Source organism: Antechinus flavipes, chromosome 5 (assembly GCF_016432865.1).
Source record: "Antechinus flavipes isolate AdamAnt ecotype Samford, QLD, Australia chromosome 5, AdamAnt_v2, whole genome shotgun sequence".
Taxonomy (NCBI): domain Eukaryota; kingdom Metazoa; phylum Chordata; class Mammalia; order Dasyuromorphia; family Dasyuridae; genus Antechinus; species Antechinus flavipes.
This window is the reverse complement of record NC_067402.1, coordinates 274,986,860-275,006,779: the sequence shown is the minus strand read 5'-3', so window position 1 is coordinate 275,006,779 and position 19,920 is coordinate 274,986,860. Positions and strand designations below refer to the sequence as shown.

Here is a 19,920-nt window from a genome sequence, read left to right as displayed (position 1 = left end):
ATACAGGTGGGTTTTGAGAACTTGCTATCTCTGATTCAAAATCTTGATTCTATGGTGCTTTGAATGAGGAGAAAATGGGGTTCAGTGCAGATCGTTTCTTATAGAACAATATTCCATAACATTCATATACCATAATTTATTCAGCCATTCTCCAATTGATGGGCATCCACTCAGTTATGGAATATTATTCTACAAGAAATGATCAGCAGGATGATTTCAGAGAGGCCTGGAGAGAATTACATGAACTGATGCTAAGTGAAATAAGCAGAATGAGGAGATCATTGTACACAGCAACAACAAAATTATATTATCAACTGGGACAGACATGGTTCTTTGCAACAATGAGGTGATTCAGATCACTTCCAATGGTCTTGTGCACCCAGAGAGGATGGATCACAACATAGTAGTTTCACCATTTTTGTTGTTTGTTTGCATTTTGTTTTCTTTTTCCTTTTTGATCTGATTTTTCTTGTGTAGCATGATAATTGTGGAAATATGTTTTGAAGAATTGTATATGTTTAACATTGGATTGCTTGCCTTCTGGGGGTGGGAGAAAGGGAACAGAAAAAAATGGAACAGAAGATTTGCAGGGGTGAATGTTGAAAATTATCTATGCATGTTTTAAAAATCAAGCTTTGATCAAAAAAGAAGATACATGCAGCTTTACTTACTTGTTAGCCCTTTGAGCACTTTGCTTATATGCAATCTCTATATATATCTGTATTGTCTACATGATTTTTCTGGGTTTGATCATATATTGTGGTAGTTTATAACTCTTTTCTGTATCTCTTGGAATCACAGGGTTATAAACTCCAGCATATGAAGGACTAAGTTGTAAACTGGGCGATAATAAAGCTCTTGAATCATATGGCATTAAGTCCTAAAAACGATTGATCTTGGTGGAAGGAGGCATGATACATTTTAGTAACTTTTTAAAACAGTTCATATAAATATAACTATGTCTTGAGGAGTGGAAGCTTTCTAGTAACATTTTATTCCACAGGAAAAGTGATAACAATCTGGCCTCCATTTGGAAACCTTATGTATTAATATATATGGTTAAGGTTATGCCCCAGTTCCATTAGCAGGATTGGAGTACATGAGCATACACATAAGTATATATATGAATAATTGCCAGAAGAGCTTGATGACAAATGACAGTTGCTGTGAATATAGTTTTCTATTGTAATCTTAGATGATTTCTGGACATAAAAAGAGAATGTGGGATGACGTGGTTGGGAGAGGAGGAAGAAAAAACTTTAGAGCTCATTGACCCTAGTTCCATCATCCAGATGAGTTAAAGTGAATTATTGTTTTTGAAAGAGACAATGGAGACGGAATGTGAATCCGAAGTGGTGTACTTTCACCTTGTTTTGTTTGCTTTTTCTTTCTTGTTATCTTCTCCCTTTTGGTCTGTTTTTCTTGCACAACATGACAAATATGTAAATATGTTTAAAAAGATAGCACATGTTGAACCTATATCCTGTTGCTTGCTGTCTTGGGAAGGGGGAAGGTAACAGGAGATAGGGAGAAACATTTGGAGCACAAAGTTTTATAAAAGTGAATTTGGAAAAAATAAACACAAAGAAAAGATACGTTAGAGATGGCATATTGTAAAAAACATTGGAATCAAAGGAACTGGGTTCAATTCCCAATTCTAATAAATATTTCCAATTATCTCATTTTGTGGGCATGTCACTTTACCTTTCTAAGCTTCCATTCCTTTTGTAAAACCTTAGACAAGATCTCAGGTTCCTTCAAATTGTAAATTGTGTGTGTTTGTGTGTGTGTGCGTTTATGTATGCGTGCTTGTGTGTGTGGTGTGTGTGTGTAAGTGATGATTGAGTTTAAGTAACATCCCAGGATCACACACTTAATAAGTGCTAAATGTTTAAGGCCAAATATGAACTGACTATAGGGCCAGTGTTCTGTCCACTGCTCCATCTAGCTGATGTTCAAATGCTAAAATCTTTAAGGTCATCTAATCAATCCCTTCATTTTGCAAACAGTGACTTAATCATACTCCCAAAGTCTCCATGCATTTGGAACCATAATTTGATTCCCTGAACCCAAATGAAAAGCTTTTCCCACTGACGTAGTGTTTTGTTTTGTGACATATCATTTTTCCTGCAGCTACGGGACTCAATTTGTGGGGCACAATTCTTGTCACGGGAGTGATCTGCATCTTCTACAGCTCAATGGTAAGACTATCTTCAATTTCTATAGGATATTGCTGATTACTTATACACTTAATCACTTTTACATCATTGTGATTTTGATATATTGTGCAGTGGCATATGAAATTAGATGAGAATGTTGGGAGTTCTGTGGAAGTCACAGAGGACACAAAAATTTAGAAACTCAGAAATACATAAATTATATACACATGTTTTATCTGGTAAACCATAATAATTCAGGCCAAAACTTTTTACATAGATTTTTCAGATTCTGTGAGTGACATACTCCTAACTCCCATGACTTGGTAACATTTAAAGGTCTACTGACCAAGCACCCTACTATAACTTAATTTTTCATAGAGGAATATTGTAGTGAAAACCAGCTTATATTCCCTCCTCAGATGATTTTTTTTTCTGTTTATTTTTGTTGACTCTAATGGGAAGAGGTTATTCACTTTTTTTTTTTTTTTTTGGATGGGAGAAGGAATCCTGGATTCCTTACAAGTTGCTGGATTTTTTTCCTAGTAAGAATTAGAATTATATGGGGTTTCTCCTTAAGCTGAATTCAGAGTGAGTTAGTTTAAAATTCCTGTGTGACCATAGAAAGGTCAGCTCTCTGGGCTGCAGTTGCATCATTTATAGAATGAGTGATCTCAAAATGTTCCTTTTAGTTCACATCTATGATCCTATAATTGGAATGGTAATATGTACTATAAACAGTAAGATTAATGTAATAGAAACAATACATTGTTATGTGGGTCAAACATATGCTATATTTTATATAATAGATTTTGACACCATTTTATAATGTAATTATCATATAATGTGCTACAGATGATGTACAATTTATATCGTAATATATCGTATGATGTTATGTGATACATTGCATTATGTTGCATGACATGTTTGTTACATCATATTTAATGTTTATACATTACATGCAATATAATATGTTATATAACATACAACACATATAGCTTATAACCATAAGTATTTATTAGTAGATGGGACATTTATATTATCATTTATAGATTTGTGCATGTGATATCCCATTTATCCATAAACATTTGTGTGCCACATGTGTTAAATGTAATAAACAGATTGCATATAACATGTCATAGGCCATAATGTATTGTGATATTAAATATACGATTTTTATAACACAAAATATTCTTTCTCCAAAAGGGTGGGTTCAAAGCTGTTGTCTGGATACATGTTTTCCAAGCTGGGATCAAGGTGGCTGGAATCTTTTCCGTGATCATACAGGGTACTCTGGTTGAAGGTGGAATCAGCAATGTCCTAAACAATTCCTATTATGGAGGAAGGTTAAATTTCTGGGAGTAAGTTTCCATTTTCCACAGGGAATGCATATGTGTTTTCAAGATAAATCTTCAATTTAAAATGGCTTTAAGGATGGCATGAAGTCCATCAGCAAGCACTTAACATGCCAGGTCTTGTGCCTTGCACAGGGAAAACAAAAATATGGAAAGATTGAAAGAGGCTGCCTTCAAGGAGCTTACATTTTAATGGGGGAGACATTATACATAGAAGTAGAAAATGATAAATAAGCTAGGATTTACTTGATATGCCTTGAACCCCATGTTGGGATGGATCTTAAGTTCAAAAACCACTTCTGATATTTGTCATTTTTGTGGCCATAGGCTGGTGAAATGACTTCTTTTTCACCCTTAATTTTCTACAAGATGAGGATGACACCATTAGTATCTTCTAAGAGGCAGCATAAATGTATTTATAGGGTTGGCCTTGAGGTATGAATATTTGGGTTCAAATAATGCCTCTTACCTATTCTAGCTGTGTGAACCTGGTCAAGTCATCATTTTCCTGTGGCCCAAACAGCTCCCTAAGGTTAAAGATTGTAAATGAGTTGCCAATCTGGATTGGTGGAGAGTATTTCTATGTTGGGATTTCCTTATACTAAAGAAATCACAAAAGTCTTAACTTTAAAAAATATATCTCAGAATAATTATGAGAATGAAGTGAGATCATTATCCATTGCCATTAGAAATGTATTTAAGAGACAGCTAGATGGCTTGATGGATAGAGCACAGGACCAGTGCTCCCAGTCGTCCTGGAATCTGTCTGCAGACACTTAATAGTGTCTGCTGTGTAACTCTGAGCAAGTCACTTAACCTCAGTTGCCTTGGGGTGGGGGTGGGGGGAGGAATGCTATCTGGAGATTATAAGATTGTAACTTTTTATAGATCACATATTTAAAGGTTGGAAGTTCCTAGATTGTTCTTCCAGTTTCTTCTGTATGCATTGAGCTATTTGATATTAATTACCCACATGAAGTCACACAGAACATTTTTATATTAGCCATGTTGACCAAAAAAAGCAAGAAAACTAAAGTGAAAAAAGTATATTGCACTTTTAAAAAAGATAAATGCAGTTATCTTAAAAAATATAAAAAGTATCTTTTTTAAAACATAGATTTCCTATTTCAAAGAGATGGAAGAACCTACAAAATTCATTTTGAATCTGATTGTCACTAATAATGAAGAGCAAAATCCAGGGGAGGGGAGAATGATGGGACACTCTGGGAGAAAGTGACTACATTACCTTTGAATTTGTCATAGAGAGACAAGAAAGCTTTACATAGTCTGATGTGTTTTAGATTATGGGGGAATACATTTCAATGGGTTCAAGGGAATTTAGCCCTCATAAGGTACAATATTCTGAAGGGAAATTCTGAAGATACAAAGGAAAACATTTCTGATTTACAGTAAAATGAGAAATTGCCTAAGAAATAGCCACTCTCTTGAGAAAAAAGTAAATACATGAATGATTAGAATCGCAGCATATTGGTGCTGGAGGATCCTCTAGCAAGAGGATCATTGTATAATTGCATCATTTCACAAATGAGGAAACACGTTCGAAGATTTAGTAACTTGTCCCATAGGTAACAAATGGTGGGATCCGAACTCAAACTCTGGTTTCAGTGCTCTTTTCTTTGTCCCCTAGAACCTCTTGTAAGCCAAATCCCTTATTTCTTAGACAGGGAATCTGAGGAAAATTATAGTTTAATAATCAGTACTGTCAAAGACCAGCCTCCCCTACCATTATGTAGCAAATTTCAGTGGGAAAACTATTTCACTGATCAATGTGAAATTTTGGGGCAGTGTTCATTTCGTCCTGTAGTCTAACTTGCTTTCTCTGTTACTTTTTTTTTTTTTTTTGGTTGTTATTGTTGTTTTTATTTTAGCTTCAATCCCAATCCTCTTAGAAGGTATACCTTCTGGTCCATTGTCATTGGTGGTACTATCACCTGGCTCGGTGTCTTTGCTACCAATCCAGCTCAAGTCCAGAGGTACAATTCCTGCAAAAGCCGATTCCATGCAAAAATGTAAGAGCTATTCCAGTATTCTCTCTACATATAGATTTATAAATTATCCTTTGGTTTTTATGAAAGACTTTTTGTATAATAATCTTTAATTCTTTTAATATATCATATAGAATGTATTTATGTATTTCATATATATAATTTATATATCATATATAATTTTAAATATAACAATTACACAATTATATTTATATAATTAATGATAATGATGAGGGACAGACAATATGGCCTCATAGTTAGAGGACAAGCATTAGAGTTAATGAAAATTGTATCTTGCTTCTAAAGTATATTAGCTATGAGGCAATTTCTGGCATATACTGGGCAAATCATTTAATCTCTCAGATCCTTAGTTCTTTGCCTAAGAAAAGCAAAGACATAATTACAAATACAATCCATGTTTTACAAAATGAGGAGACTGAGGTTCAGAAAGGTTGAGGTTTGCCCAAGTTCACGCAGATGTCAGAAGTGAAATATGAACACAGGTCTTTTAACAAGTCAATCAAGTATCTTGCCACTGGATGTAGATGGGTCAGGAAAAGAAGGTGAGGCTGATGACTTTGCACAGTCCTGCTTCACTTCAATCTAGTTCAGTTGCATGTTAAGATATCTCCTTCATAGTATCGTGGTTCTCTTCAAGAACGAAGGACAAACAATAACCTGTGAATAGTATTGCTGTTCTACCAGCTTTCTGAGGGGACCAGGAATACCCTTATTTGAAAAACAGTAGTTGGTTTATATCTTTGAGTCAAAGGAGTGAAAGCATTTTGAGGAATGGAAGCCAACCAGTTTAAAGGCATTGAGATGAGAGATAGAGCGAATGCTTTGTGTGTGGAAGTGATAAGACCATTTTTTGGGTAATAGAAAAGAAAGGATAAATGGGTTAGAAGATGAAAGGGGGACCAGATTATAAAGGGCTGGCTTTATTATAAAGCAGATGGCTTTATTTGGAGCAAATGTTTAGTAAAAAGAAATAGAGTTTATTGGGGTCAATTAATGGAGCATTTTGAATGCCAGACTAAATTTGGATTTTACCTGTAGGCAAAGGGCAAGACACTGATGATTCCAGAGTTAGATTGTTTCTGAAAAACATTATTCTCATCAGGCGTACAGGATTGAATTTTCAAAGAGGATTGCCTCAGGAGAAAGATAAGCCAGTAGTGTAAACCTGGTGTGATGATAAAATACTTGTTGTCCTCAACAAGAAATATTTCATTAAGCCCTTATGATGTACCAAGCATTGAGTTATGCGCTAACAGAAAAAAAGTTCCTGCTTTCAGGAAATTTAAATTTTATTCTACTTGCAGTTTTTTTCTCAATATTTTCTTTTTCCAATTACATGTAAAGGTAGTTTTCAGTATTCTTCTTTGTAACATTTTGAATTTCAATTTTTTTTTTCCTTCCCCTGTTTTACTCCTTCAAGAGAGCAAACAATCTGATAGGTTATACCTATACAATCATTTTTTAACCTATTTCCATATTGATCAATATACGTAGTTTTAAAGATACATATAAAGGATTTGGATTGTAAGTTTCTTGAAACTGCATCTCTAGCACAATGCCTGGTATGTAGTAAGAGGCACTTTAGTAAGTGTTTATTGGATTGGATATACAAAGTGACTGGGAGAAAGAGGTTTCTGGGAATTGAAATGGGTCAGGAAAGCTCAAATGAGCTGAACTTTGAAAGAAACTAGAGATTCTAAGAGACAGGTAAGGAGAGAATGTATCCCAGGTGTGGGGATAGGATGTGTAAAGGGAGAGATAGGAGATAGAATATTATGTATAAGGAGCAGAAAGATCAATTTGACTGAACCAAAGACTAGGGCAAGGGATACAAAGAAAGGGGAAAAGAAATTCTCTGCCCTCAAGAAGCTTACGTTTTAACGGTGAAAGACAACATCACAAAAAGTTGAAAAGCAGGTGTGATGGGAAAATCCCTAGTACCTCAACTGGATGAGAAATGGAGATGATTAATCTGGATGTTTTGTCTTAAAAGGAGGCTCTGAAAGGAGCTTTTTACCATCTATTCATAAGAAAGATGGGGCACCAGGGACATCTAGTATTGATGAGTAATCTATAATAAGATTTAAAGTATATTGGATCAAGGTTTGAAATGGATCTTGAAACTGCCCCAAAGAGGGATTTACATTTGATCGTACAAGCAACAAGAATTGGTTGAGAAGTGATTCTTCTCAATTGGTTTTTTAAAAAAATTATTAATAGTATATTATTTTTCCAGTTACATGTAAAAGATAATTTTCAACATTTTTTGTAAGGTTTGAGTTCAAAACTTTTTCCTCTATCCCTCCCTTACCTCTCACCTCCCCATGCTAGGAAGCAATCTGATATAGATTATATGTGTATTAATTTTTAGTGTATTTACATGTGAGTCATGTTGGAAAATGAAAAATCAGAAGAAAAAATCAGAAAGAGAAAAAACCATGAGAAAAAAACCAAATGAGAATAGTATGCTTTGCTCTACATTCAATCTCCATAGTTCTCTCTTTGGATGTAGCATTTTTCAAAATTTATTGGAATTGGATTCTCAAGTATTTGGATACAGATTAGTAGATCCAAATTTTTAAAACTGGGCCATTAGAAGAATAGTGATAATATCAGCAGAACTAGCATAGTCTAATACTAGGGGATTATATACTTGTGTGTGTGTGTGTGTGTGTGTGTGTGTGGTCAATATGAGATCCTTTCCAACTGTTGGAACATACTTAATCTATCATACGTCTTGCACTTGTCCTTTGTATAACCCACAATTATGTTTTCTTCAAGGAAGTTTTAGTGTTCCATGATTACAGCCATACTGTGTCATCAGAATATTACTATTATTTTAAAGATTTTTTTTTTGTGACAAGAAATAAGTAATTTAGGATCATTCAAAGAACTATACAATTTTTTAAGTGCAATGTAGATTGCTTTTTTAAAAATAGGTTTTTATTTTTCAAAATACATGCAAAGATAGTTTTCAACATTCACCCTTGCAAAACCTTGTGTTTTTCATCCTTCCCCTCCCCCCCATCTCTTTCCCTTAGACAGCAAGCAATCCAATATAGGTTAAACATGTACAATTCTTCTAAATATTTCCACATTTGTCATGCTGCACATAGCGTGCTCTTTTGAGAGAAAAAAAGTGCCGTTCTAACCTGGATTCAAATGTAGCAGCATGGCTTAGGCCAAATCACCTCGCCTCTTTTGTTTTTAAATGAATAAGCATTTATTTTCTGTCCCTCCCGTTTCCCCATTAAAAAGCAAGAATATTCTTTGCAACAAATGAGCATGAACAAGTAGGATAAAATTTTCCCATTGGCCATGTCCAAAAATGTGTACCTCATTTTGCAAGTTGAATAAATCTTTTAAGTGAGGGGCAGCATTCTTCACTACTCATTTTGTCGTGATATTGAGCAGAATTCTCCTGGTTGTGCTCATTTCACTCTCAGTTCCTATAAGTCTTCTCAAAGTTCTCTGAAATTATCCCTTTGGTTTACAGAGCAAAATGCATTCATAGTCAACTTATCTGTTTTCCTTCATTACATGCTGTTATAAAGAGAAATGCTGATACTAGAGTAAACCAAACAAATTTTCTTTTTCCAACTAAATGGTTTATTCATTTGCTTAATTATTTTATTTTATTTACATTATTTTTTGCTTGATGAAGCATGGAAGCAAAATGGTAATGCCTATTTTTTCCTCTAGGTGATATTTCTTAAAAGCCCTGGCATGTTAATGATATTTTATTTCTTTCTTGTAGGTCCATTTATTTAAATCTTATAGGATGCTGGGGAATTCTTGGCACTGTAACTTTGTGTGGTCTTATCCTTTATTCAAGATATCGTGACTGTGATCCTTGGACGGCAAAGAAAGTGTTAGCACCAGACCAGGTTCAGTATTTTATATTTTATATAAAACATTTAAAAATATCTTATGCTATTTTATAAAAAATTTTCATTTTATAAAAACATTAACATAGACTACGAAATAGGTAGGCACACTAGAAACTCTGTTAAGATTGGGCAGATTTGTATGTTATGATATACATGGATATGTATACATATATCTGGATGATAAATCCTAAGTATAAAATTAAAAATTAAATGTGGAAACTTGAAGAAGACACTAAGAGAAATTGATATTTCTGGCTGAACAACTATAATAGATTGGTCTCAAAAATGAGTTTTAAAGGACAATTCAAATATAAATATAAAGCAACAGGAAATCATGCAATATTTGAACAATACATTCTATCATTGAATCAAATGGCTCAGATTTAAGACATCTTTGAAAGTTCAATGTACTTAACACTTTTGAAGCTTCTAGGGCAATTTTCCAATAGAAGTGAATATTTTTCTTTTATGTGCTTTCTTTTGTTTTTATATCATTTTCATTTCTGAATGAATTGCTCCTTTTCACCCAACCTCTTGTAACAAAAAATCTTTAGTAGCATTTTTTTAAAATTGATGTAAAGATTGTTTTCAACATACACCTTTGGAAAATCTTTTCTCCCTTTCCTCTCCTTCCTCCCCAAGCCAGGAAGCAATTCAATGTATATTAAACATATGCAATTCTTCTAAACATTTCCACATTCATCATGCTGTACAAGAAAAATCACATCAAAAAGGAAAAAAATGAGAAAGAAAAAAATCAGGAAACAACAAAAAGAAGTGAAAATACTGTTCTTTGACAGTCACATTCAATCTTCATAGTTCTTCTGGATGTGATTGGCTTTTCTATCACAAGTCTTGGTTTCTTTTCTTTTTTTTTTTTAATCAATAATTGACTAAAGGCACAAATGGAATGATTATTACGTTTTCAGATGACCAAGAACTGGGAAGATAGTTAACACACTGGACAAAAGAGTCAGGAAACACAAAGACATTTATAGGCCAAATCTTTTCCTTATATCAAATATAATAAAATGAAATTTAGTAGAAATAAATACAAATCCTTATAAGAGTCAGCTTTTCAACAACCCCCTCCAACCCAAACACAACAAAAGAAATCAAACTTTCTTGTGTAACATGATAAATGTGGAAATATGTACATTAGAATTGTATGTATTTAACATTGGATTACTTGCTGTCTAGGGAAAGATATGGGAGAAAGGGAGGGAGAAAAATTTAAAACACAAGATTTTGCAAGGGTGAATCAAAATGTTCTTTTATAGTATTTTTTTACTCTTATTCATCATTTCCATTGGTTGACCCTGACAAGGGATACCTGTGATCCATTAGGTTACTCTTGTCGAAACCATCTTTAGAAAGTTATTCACAAGTCAGAGAGGGTCAGGATTTTTCTGGAAGATGAGGAAAACATTTTGGGGACAGCTATTTGTTTTATCTTATTCAGTAAATTTTGTCACTGAAGGATAACATTACATTGCCCATATTAGGGTGCTTGAATATAATGGTACATTATTTCTGACATATTTTGTGTTATAATTATTTCTGTATGAAATACTGAGCTTGATAAACAGAGAGAAGCAGGGGAAAAATTTACTCTATACAAAGTAAAATAAGCAGAGCCAGAAAAATTGTGTGTGTGTGTGTGTGTGTGTGTGTGTGTGTACAATGACTTTTTATTTAATGCTATAATGATTTAAGTTTAAAAATCAATCACAAAATATTCAAAACTGAATATTACAAATTTAAAAATAATATGGGAGTATTATGAGAAGACACGGTTCTTCCTCACCTCATTCCTTGGGCCAAAAAGGTAGAGAGGGTGTGGGAGGGGCAGAGCTGGAGAGAGGTATTCATTCAGAATAAAATTTAGGTGATATAAAAACAAACCCAATGCAATCTATTTAAAAGCAAAACATTCATCTATTTAAAATAGCTCATTCTCTGACCATACTAGATTGATGAAGTCATCAATGATTATAAATTCATTTCTATAAGGACCAACGTTAGTAAACTTTGGACTTTTTCAGCTCATACCCTATTTAGTATTGGACATTCTACGAGATTTTCCAGGACTACCAGGACTCTTTGTGGCATGTATATATAGCGCAACATTAAGGTATGAACATTATGTAATGAATGAAGTGTGATTTTTTTTTTTTGAGTGCTTTGTAAAGATCTATATATTTCATGAGCTCAGGATGAATTCTAGCAAAAGGAATGATGAGCTTGTAATTTAGATGGTATACTGTTATCTTCACAGGCATATATATATATATATATGTATATGTGTATGTGTGTATGTGTGTGTGTATATATATATGTATGTATATATATATACACACACACACACACATATATATATATTTTTTTTCCCCCAATGTCTTTTATATATGGTCTTCAATACTTGCTCTAACCAAGAAAAATCTTCTCAAGTTTATATATGATTGACTAATATCTTTGGATTTACCCTGGCTGGTTAACCAACAATAGACCTTTGTTGGGACTATACTGGAGGCCTTTCCTACTAGAGTTAATATTTTACTCTTAAGAGTTCTAGATGTGCATTAATCATATCAGAGAGGTGGTTTTTCTATCCCTAAGAGCCTAATTGTCATAATGTTTTCATATTTCCAGTGAGATTTCAATAATTTTATGTCAAGTTTTTCATTTTTTTCCTAAAGATTTCACTATTTGTCAAAAACCAGATGAATGAGTTGTATGGGTCAGTAGCATGAAATAGTAGATAGTAGATAGAATGTGGGAATCTAAATGCTTCCTAGCTTTGTGATCCAAAGCATAACATTTGACATCTCTGGGTTTCGCTCAGTGCTCTAAGACAGATGTCATCCACCTTGAGTGTCCAACACTCCGTTTTGACAATCTTTTGTCAATCTGTTGACAAAATTGTCAAATTTTTGACAGTTTCTTAGAAAAATGCTTTTAAATGTATAAAGTTGCAAAAAACCCCAATATATTATATTGACATTCATTTTAAAAACTATTTTTAAAAAACAAGTTAACAAGTGCTGGATTAGGAATTTCTGTAGAATCTAAGAATTTAACATTGCAATGAGTTTGTGATTGGTGGATGGAGATCCTACAATCATGAAATCCTAGGTTATTGATATATCAGCATACAAGGATGGTTACAAAATGGGTAAAGACGTTCAGAATGTAGAGTAGCCATTTCTGTGATGAATTTTACATATTTGCTGAATTTATGTGTGTTGGTATGTATACTGAATTATACACATTTGCTTTTTCAAGGATCCTATGTTTTATGCTCAAGCTAGCTTAATCTTTGTGAATTATGTCTCTTGTGAACTTGGGATTTTCTGATTTCTCTTAGGGAATGAGATTTGTTGATATTTTAAGCATTAGGGATATGATAGCATAGTGGAAGAAAATTGGCTATGAAGTAAGAATGAAGTGGTAGTCATATTGGCTGTTGGCTATGGGCCTCTTCTATAAAATGGGGTATGTTTGTATTACATAGCTTCAGAGAATCATTTCAGCTCAAGTGTCTGAAATCCTAGAAATAGAATAAAATATTGGATAATACTAATTTTTAAAAATTCCTTCCAGTTTTTGTATTAAATGGAGTAAAGCAAAAAAAGTTTTTCCTTTGTCTTTTTTCTAGCGCCGTGTCTGCCAGTGTCAATGCTTTAGCTGCAGTAACAATTTCAGATATCGTCAAACCTTTCTTCCCATCGCTCTCGGAAAAGACTGTATTTTGGCTTTGTAGAGGGACAAGTAAGTGACTGTTGACCATTTCAGTTTTTCATATTACATCCGAGAGAGGGATATTTGCAGTGTCAAGCTTTTTGTCCCTGGGGACCTGGTCCAGTTTGGGGGAAATATGTTTTTGCACTGACAGGGAATCCTAGATTTAGAACTAGAGGAAAGCTTAGAGGTCACAGAATCTTAGAGCTAGACAAAATTTCATTTGCTGTTTAGTTTATCTTGTGTTTGGAAACTGGTGTCACTTCTCCATTGTACTCAAGTGATTATCTTGAAAACTTCTGAAAGGAAGAAAGGATAAAAGGTAGGAAGGGAATGAGGGAGTGAGAAAAGGAGGGAGGGAGAAAAGAAGGGAAGGAAAGTAAAGATGGAAGGGAATGATGAAAAGAGAAAGGAAAGGAAATAAAAAGGGGAAACTGAGGGAAGAAAAGAAGAGAGGAGTAAGAGAATGAAGGAAATAGCATTTATTATTTTATGTATATGACATGGATAGTTGGGTAATGAAGTAGAATGCTGGTCCTGGAGTCAGGAAGAGATCTAACAGTGACTAGCTGTGTGATCCTGGCCAAGTTACTGTTTGTCTCAATTTCGTCATTTGTAAAATGAGGTGGAGAAGGCAAGTTACTCAAGTATCTTTTCCAAGAATGGAGTCATGAGACTGAACAACAACATATTAATGACTACATCCTAATGCAGCTCATTCCACATTCAGATAATTCTAATAGTTTCTTCTCCCCACCTCCACCCCTTTAGTCAAGGCTAATTTTTCCTCTTTGCAAATTTCAATTGCTTCTTTTGCTCTCTGGAGACAAAAATCCCTCTTCCAGGTAACATATCCTAAAATACTTGAATAGAACTATTAATCCCTGTAATTCTTCTAGGCTATGTAATATTAGTTTACACACGATAGATTTTTTTTTTTAAGCTTCCCAATTACATATATTATTTTGTTTGATCCTCACCACAGCCATGTGAGTTAGGTACTATTATTATTAATTTTATAGAGGAAGCAGTCAGAGATTAAGTGACTTGAAAAGGACCACGGATCCAGTAAGTATCTGAGGGAAAATTTGATTTCAGATTTTCTTCTTTCTTTTCTTTAAATTTTTTTTTTAAATAATAGCCTTTTATTACACATGCAAAGATAGTTTTCAACATTCATCTTTGCAAAACTTTGTATTCCAAAAAGCAAAACATGAAGAAAACAACAACAAAAAAAAAGGTTTTGATCCACATTCAGTCTCCATAGTTCTCTCTGGATGAGTCTATTTTCATCATATCTATTAGGATTATCTTGAATCACCTCATTATTGAAAAGAGCCATGTCCTATCAAATTGATCATCACATAATCTTGCTGTGGCTTTGTACAATATTGTCTTGATTCTGCTCTCTTCACTCAGTATCAGATCCTGTAAGTTTCTCCAGGCTTTTCTGAAACAATCTTGATCATCATTTCTTATAGAACAATAATATTCCATAACATTTATATACCATAACCCAGTTCCTTGCCACTACAAAAAGGGCTGCCACAAACATTTTTGCACATGTGGGTCTTTTCCCCTTTTCCATGATCTCTTTGGGATACAGGCTCAGCAGAGACACTGTTGGATCAAAGGGAATGCACAATTTTTAGTCTCTTAGGCCATATGAACTCAGATTTTTTTTTTTTTTGACTTCAGGCCCTATTATTCACTATTTAGTCTACCTATTTACAATACAGTCTATTTACTTAAATATCCTTAGTTATTTGATTCAGCTGCCTGGTTTTACAGATGAAGAAACTGAGTCTCAGAGAGGTTAAGAAATTCCACACAAGCAGCAGAGACAAGGTTTAAACGTATGTCTTCTGTTCATATACAATGGGGCAAAAACTAGAAGCAGTTCAGAAACTTTATCTTAGACCAAGCAAGAATTAATGAGATCTCAACTAGGGTAATTGGAGCTGTGTGAGTGGAGAGAAGGTGATCGATGTGAAGGATATTATAGAAATCAATAGACCTTGAATGTTACATGAATTGGGAATATAAGTAGTGTGACTATATATATAGAAAGGGGCAAAGCTAACTTGAGGTTTTAAATTTGGATGGTGTAAGAGAATAGTGGTTTCTTCAACAGGAACTTTGTGGGGGGTAATTATTTGGAATCCCACAGTGATGTAATGTCATCCTTCATCAAAAGAGGAAGAACTAAGCCTGGAACTGCCAAAAGCCAGGGAGGAATATGTCTTATTTTTGAAGAAGTGACATACAGTAATGGATAACTTGGTTAACAAATGTTTGCTGGCTTGACTCTAAAGTAGCAATCGCAATACATGTTGTGCCAGTCTCAACCAATTAATCAACAAACATTTATTAGATACCCAATATGTGCCAGGTGATATGCACAAAAGTGAGACATTTCTGGTCCCAAGGACTTTATGATCTGCTGGGGCGATAGCAATCTTATCACTTTCCCCCTGGATTATTGAAATAGCCTCCTAATTGTTTTCTAGTCCTCAAGTGGAGAGTCTAAAAAGGTATGTCCATATACTCCAGTTTTCGGATTGGTCTATGCAAGGGTCTTTCTGTCCTCCACACAGCTGTCTATGTGATTTTCCTAAAGTTTTGGTCTCATCATATTTGGCTGCCTACTCAATAATTTTCAAGGGTTCCTTCTTCTAGGTTCAAATATTAATTTTTTTATCTAGCATTTCAGTCTCTTCACAACTGTATCCATTTTTCTTGTAATCATATTACGCTTTATTCCCTTTAATGCAACATTATGTCTATCCATTTTGTTTTACTTGCTGTTACTTGCACATGGTGGTATTACATATTTGAAGTGTTTTTTTCTCTCCTCTGCCTTGGAATATTTGGTTTCTTTCAAGATCCAAGCTTTAAAACCTTCTGTAGGAACTCCTTTAATTGCTAGTGTTCTTGCTCGAAAATTATCTCTCTAAAATTACCTTTATGCCTATATTGTCACCTTTATTAGAATATAATATAGAATAGAATGTTTTCTTTTTGTCCTTACATCCCCAACATCTAACAGAATTCCCTGATACCTATTAAGCACTTATATTTATTAGTTGATTGATTTCAACTAATCCTGAAGCACAATCCCCAGGAGTCTTATCTATCAATTTTACAAACACTTGGGAAAACACGTCCATGGTTTTTCATTTTTTTTTTTACCTACTTTTATCTATATGGCCATCCTTCAGGCCAGTCCAATTCTCTAGGTTTGAAATCTTTGAATGTGTTATTTAGAGACTATTAATCATCTGCATCACAATGATTTGGACTTTGTCTGCTTCCCCAGGTTTGTTTTATGGACTTCTGTGCATTGCAATGGCAGCTTTGGCATCTCTTTTGGGAGCACTGTTACAGGTAACAGTTTTGTAGAACATTCAGAAGTCATCTCGTTCATACATATACTGTGTAGCTTTTCTTTGGGGTTTTGTGGGAATGACCTTCCCTGAATCCTGCTGTGCTATTGTTCAAAGTATCAACCTAAAGATCTCTTTCCTTAGTCAAACTCCTAGAAAAATGCTGTTCACATAACTATCTCTACCTTCTCTCTGATTTCTCAACTCTTTGTAGTCTGGCTTCTGACCTCATTATTTAACTGAAATCATTTTCCAAAATTGCCTTCCAAAAATTTCTGTTAGTTGATAAATCTGATGCTTTTCTTCCCTGCTAATCATATTTGTGTATATTTTTGTCCCACTTGTATCTTCGTGTCAGACAACTCTTTCAATCTCCTTTTCTGCTTCAATATCCAGGCCATAAATCCTATCTTGTCCAGTGACTCCACTACATCCCTTTGACATGTTTTCAAACTTAATTTACTCTCCATCAAATACTCTATCAAGCCTCTTTTTCATTTTGGAGAAGTCACTATTACTAGTCTCTAATCCATCCTTTTCTGACTAAATTGGAAAACTGGCCTCTCACAGCTAATCTGCAGCACTTTATTCTCCTTATAGGTAGCAGTTACTATCTTTGGTGTGATTGGTGGACCCCTTTTGGCCGTGTTTTCTTTGGGCATCTTGGTCCCTTTTGCCAACTCAATAGTAAGTATAAAATATGAATGTGATGTTTAGCCTATATTGAATGTCTTGAGGAGGAGGAAGGAGAGGGAGAAAACATGATGGTGAATATTTACAAAAGTTAAAAAAAAAAAAATTATCTTTGTTTTTGGAAAAATAAAATACAAGAAAAAATTTAAATTAAAAAAAAATTTGAATGTTAATACTGTGTCTTCCCTTTTCAAGAATAGTGGAAATTAGTGATTTTTTCCAAAGATAGTCTTTTCCTAAGAGCTTTTGGCTTTTACACCCTCTTAGCCCCATTGCTTTTTTCCCTTAAGTTCTAAAGCATTTCAGGAATTGTTTGAACGAGATAGCTCTCTAAAAAGAAGTCTGCTCTTTTGGGACCAAGACTTTAAGATAAATCAAATGCTAAGTAACATTTTGTCACCTACGACTTTTATGCTCTTTCCACTATAGCATTCATTCTTAGGTGTATACATACTACTGTAATTTTGCTGCATGTACATGCTGTTTCTCCCTGGTAGACTGGAAGCTCCTTGAAAGGAGGGGCTATCTCATTTTTATTTTGTATACCCATTGCCTCACTTGGTACTTTGCAGGCACCGAGTAAATGTTGACTGATAAATACATGCCAGGTACTTTGCTGGGTTGTAGGGATTCACTGACCAAAATGATACCCATTTTAGACCTCTCAGTTATATTCAATTATACCTTAAAATGAGTGTAAGAATTTGAGCTTTAAATACTACTGTCAATCACACTAAACAAGTATCTAACCTGCTGGTGGCTGGAGCTGAACAGTGCAGAACAGCCAAGAGATAGGATCCAAACAGCAGTTTAATTTGTTTGTGAGGAAAATGGCGTGTCAGTGGAGTTTTCTTTGTAAGGAAGAAAAGAAACTAGACACAGGTTACTTCCTTTTCCTCAAAAAAGGGGAGGGAATTAAAAAAAATTTATGTGATAGTTTTGTCATTTATCTGAAATAAATAGATTGTATACAGTTGATTTTCCATTTCATGTTCAGTCATAATTATTGTACTATGCTATGAAAATGTTTGCTAATAATTAAGTTAATAATTTTTAAAATAAATTAAAATTTTATTTAAAATAACAATAGCTTTTTATTTTCAAAATACATATAAAGATAGTTTTCAATATTCCCCTCTGCAAAACCTTGTCTTTCAAATCTTTCTTCCTCCCTTTCTCTAACCCCTTCCCCTAGACATCATGCAATCTAATATGTTAAACATGTGCAATTGTTCTATACTTATTTTCACATAAAATTTTCTTTTGAAAAAGAAAAACTATTGTTTTCCTCTCATTTCTATTTTACAGGGGGTTTTTGTAGGGCTTATTGCTGGATTTATTGCTTCCCTCTGGGTTGGAATTGGAGCTCAGCTATATCCCCCACTTCCAGAGCACACTTTACCTTTGAAACTTGTTACTGATGGCTGTGCCATGCAGAACACAACACTAGAAGGTCCATTGTCTCCAAATGCTTTTGAAGTTCATAATGTTGAAAGGTATTGAAATACATTTCATAATGTCACTTAAAAAATACTTAAATAACAGAAAACAGAAGATTTCTTATGGCTTTAATCACTGATAATACACTTTAGATTGATGATTATTTTACTTCACTACTGATATTTGTTATGAGTTTTTTTTTTAATAGAAACTAGAATCTGCAGTCTCATTAATAGTTGAATACCTTGTAAAAATGCAAATCTCAATCTTTACAGATTTCTTCCCAACCTGTTTGATCCTCATCCATGTCTTCCCTTGAATACTAATCACGATTGATTTTTTTAGCTTAGATTTTAAAATATTGAATTAAAGTTTTTATTGAGCAAAATTCTATTTTCTTTTCTATTCTCCCATTGATAAACATTTCCCTACCTGTTTAATCCTTATCCATATCTTCTCTTGAATATTAACTTGAGGAATCCACTTTTTAAAATTATATTTTAACATTGAATTCAAGTTTTTTAATGAGCAAAATTCTATTCTCTTTTATACACTCCCACTGAAAAAAGAAAAAAAATGATTAAAAAACCCACCTCACACAATAAATAAACACATAATAGAGAGACAGATAGACAAATCTGCCTAATCTTTTCCTTATTCTTTACTGGGTCACCTATGTCATTAATACAAAAATAATTCTATTTTTTGCAAAAAACCTTTCCTGATCTCTCTTTATGTTGCTGCTTTCCCTTTACAATTATCTCCAATTTATTTTGACTGCATTTTCATACATAGATGATTGCATCCTGACCCCCTCATTAGAATGTGAGTTCCTTCAAAGCATAGAATATTGTTTTTTTGGTTTTTTTTTTTTTTTGGTCTTTCCTTGCATCTCCAGAACTTAGCCTAGAGTGTAGCCCATAGTAGATATTTATTAAATACACACACACACACACACACACACACACACACACACACACACATGCAGTCAAACAAAATTAATTTCCTCATTGGCCAAATATGTGTGTCTTATCCCGAATATTGAGTCCCTTACCTCTTGGGATCCAGCTCGTTTCATCAAGAATCCTCTGGGATTGTTGTTGGTCCTCATTTTGGTTAGAGTTCTAAAATTTTGGATCTTTTTTAAACAAGACTTTGTTGTATATGTTTTCTTGGTTCTGCTCTTTTCACTCTGAATCTGTTAATACTGTCTTTCTGGGTTTCTCTGATGC

General features: G+C 33.9%; 1 protein-coding gene across 1 annotated transcript in view; it reads left to right on the top strand.

Annotated features, from left to right (window-relative positions):
- LOC127564901 (sodium-coupled monocarboxylate transporter 1-like) overlaps positions 1–19,920 on the top strand; it is a 36,367-nt gene that overhangs the window by 9,020 nt on the left and 7,427 nt on the right. The window contains exons 4-12 of the mRNA XM_052001738.1: positions 2,134–2,201; positions 3,363–3,517; positions 5,401–5,541; positions 9,296–9,425; positions 11,474–11,562; positions 13,087–13,199; positions 16,489–16,556; positions 17,156–17,242; positions 18,557–18,744. Of these exons, the coding sequence (XP_051857698.1) occupies positions 2,134–2,201; positions 3,363–3,517; positions 5,401–5,541; positions 9,296–9,425; positions 11,474–11,562; positions 13,087–13,199; positions 16,489–16,556; positions 17,156–17,242; positions 18,557–18,744 (1,039 nt within the window). The remainder of the gene's footprint in view (positions 1–2,133; positions 2,202–3,362; positions 3,518–5,400; positions 5,542–9,295; positions 9,426–11,473; positions 11,563–13,086; positions 13,200–16,488; positions 16,557–17,155; positions 17,243–18,556; positions 18,745–19,920) is intronic.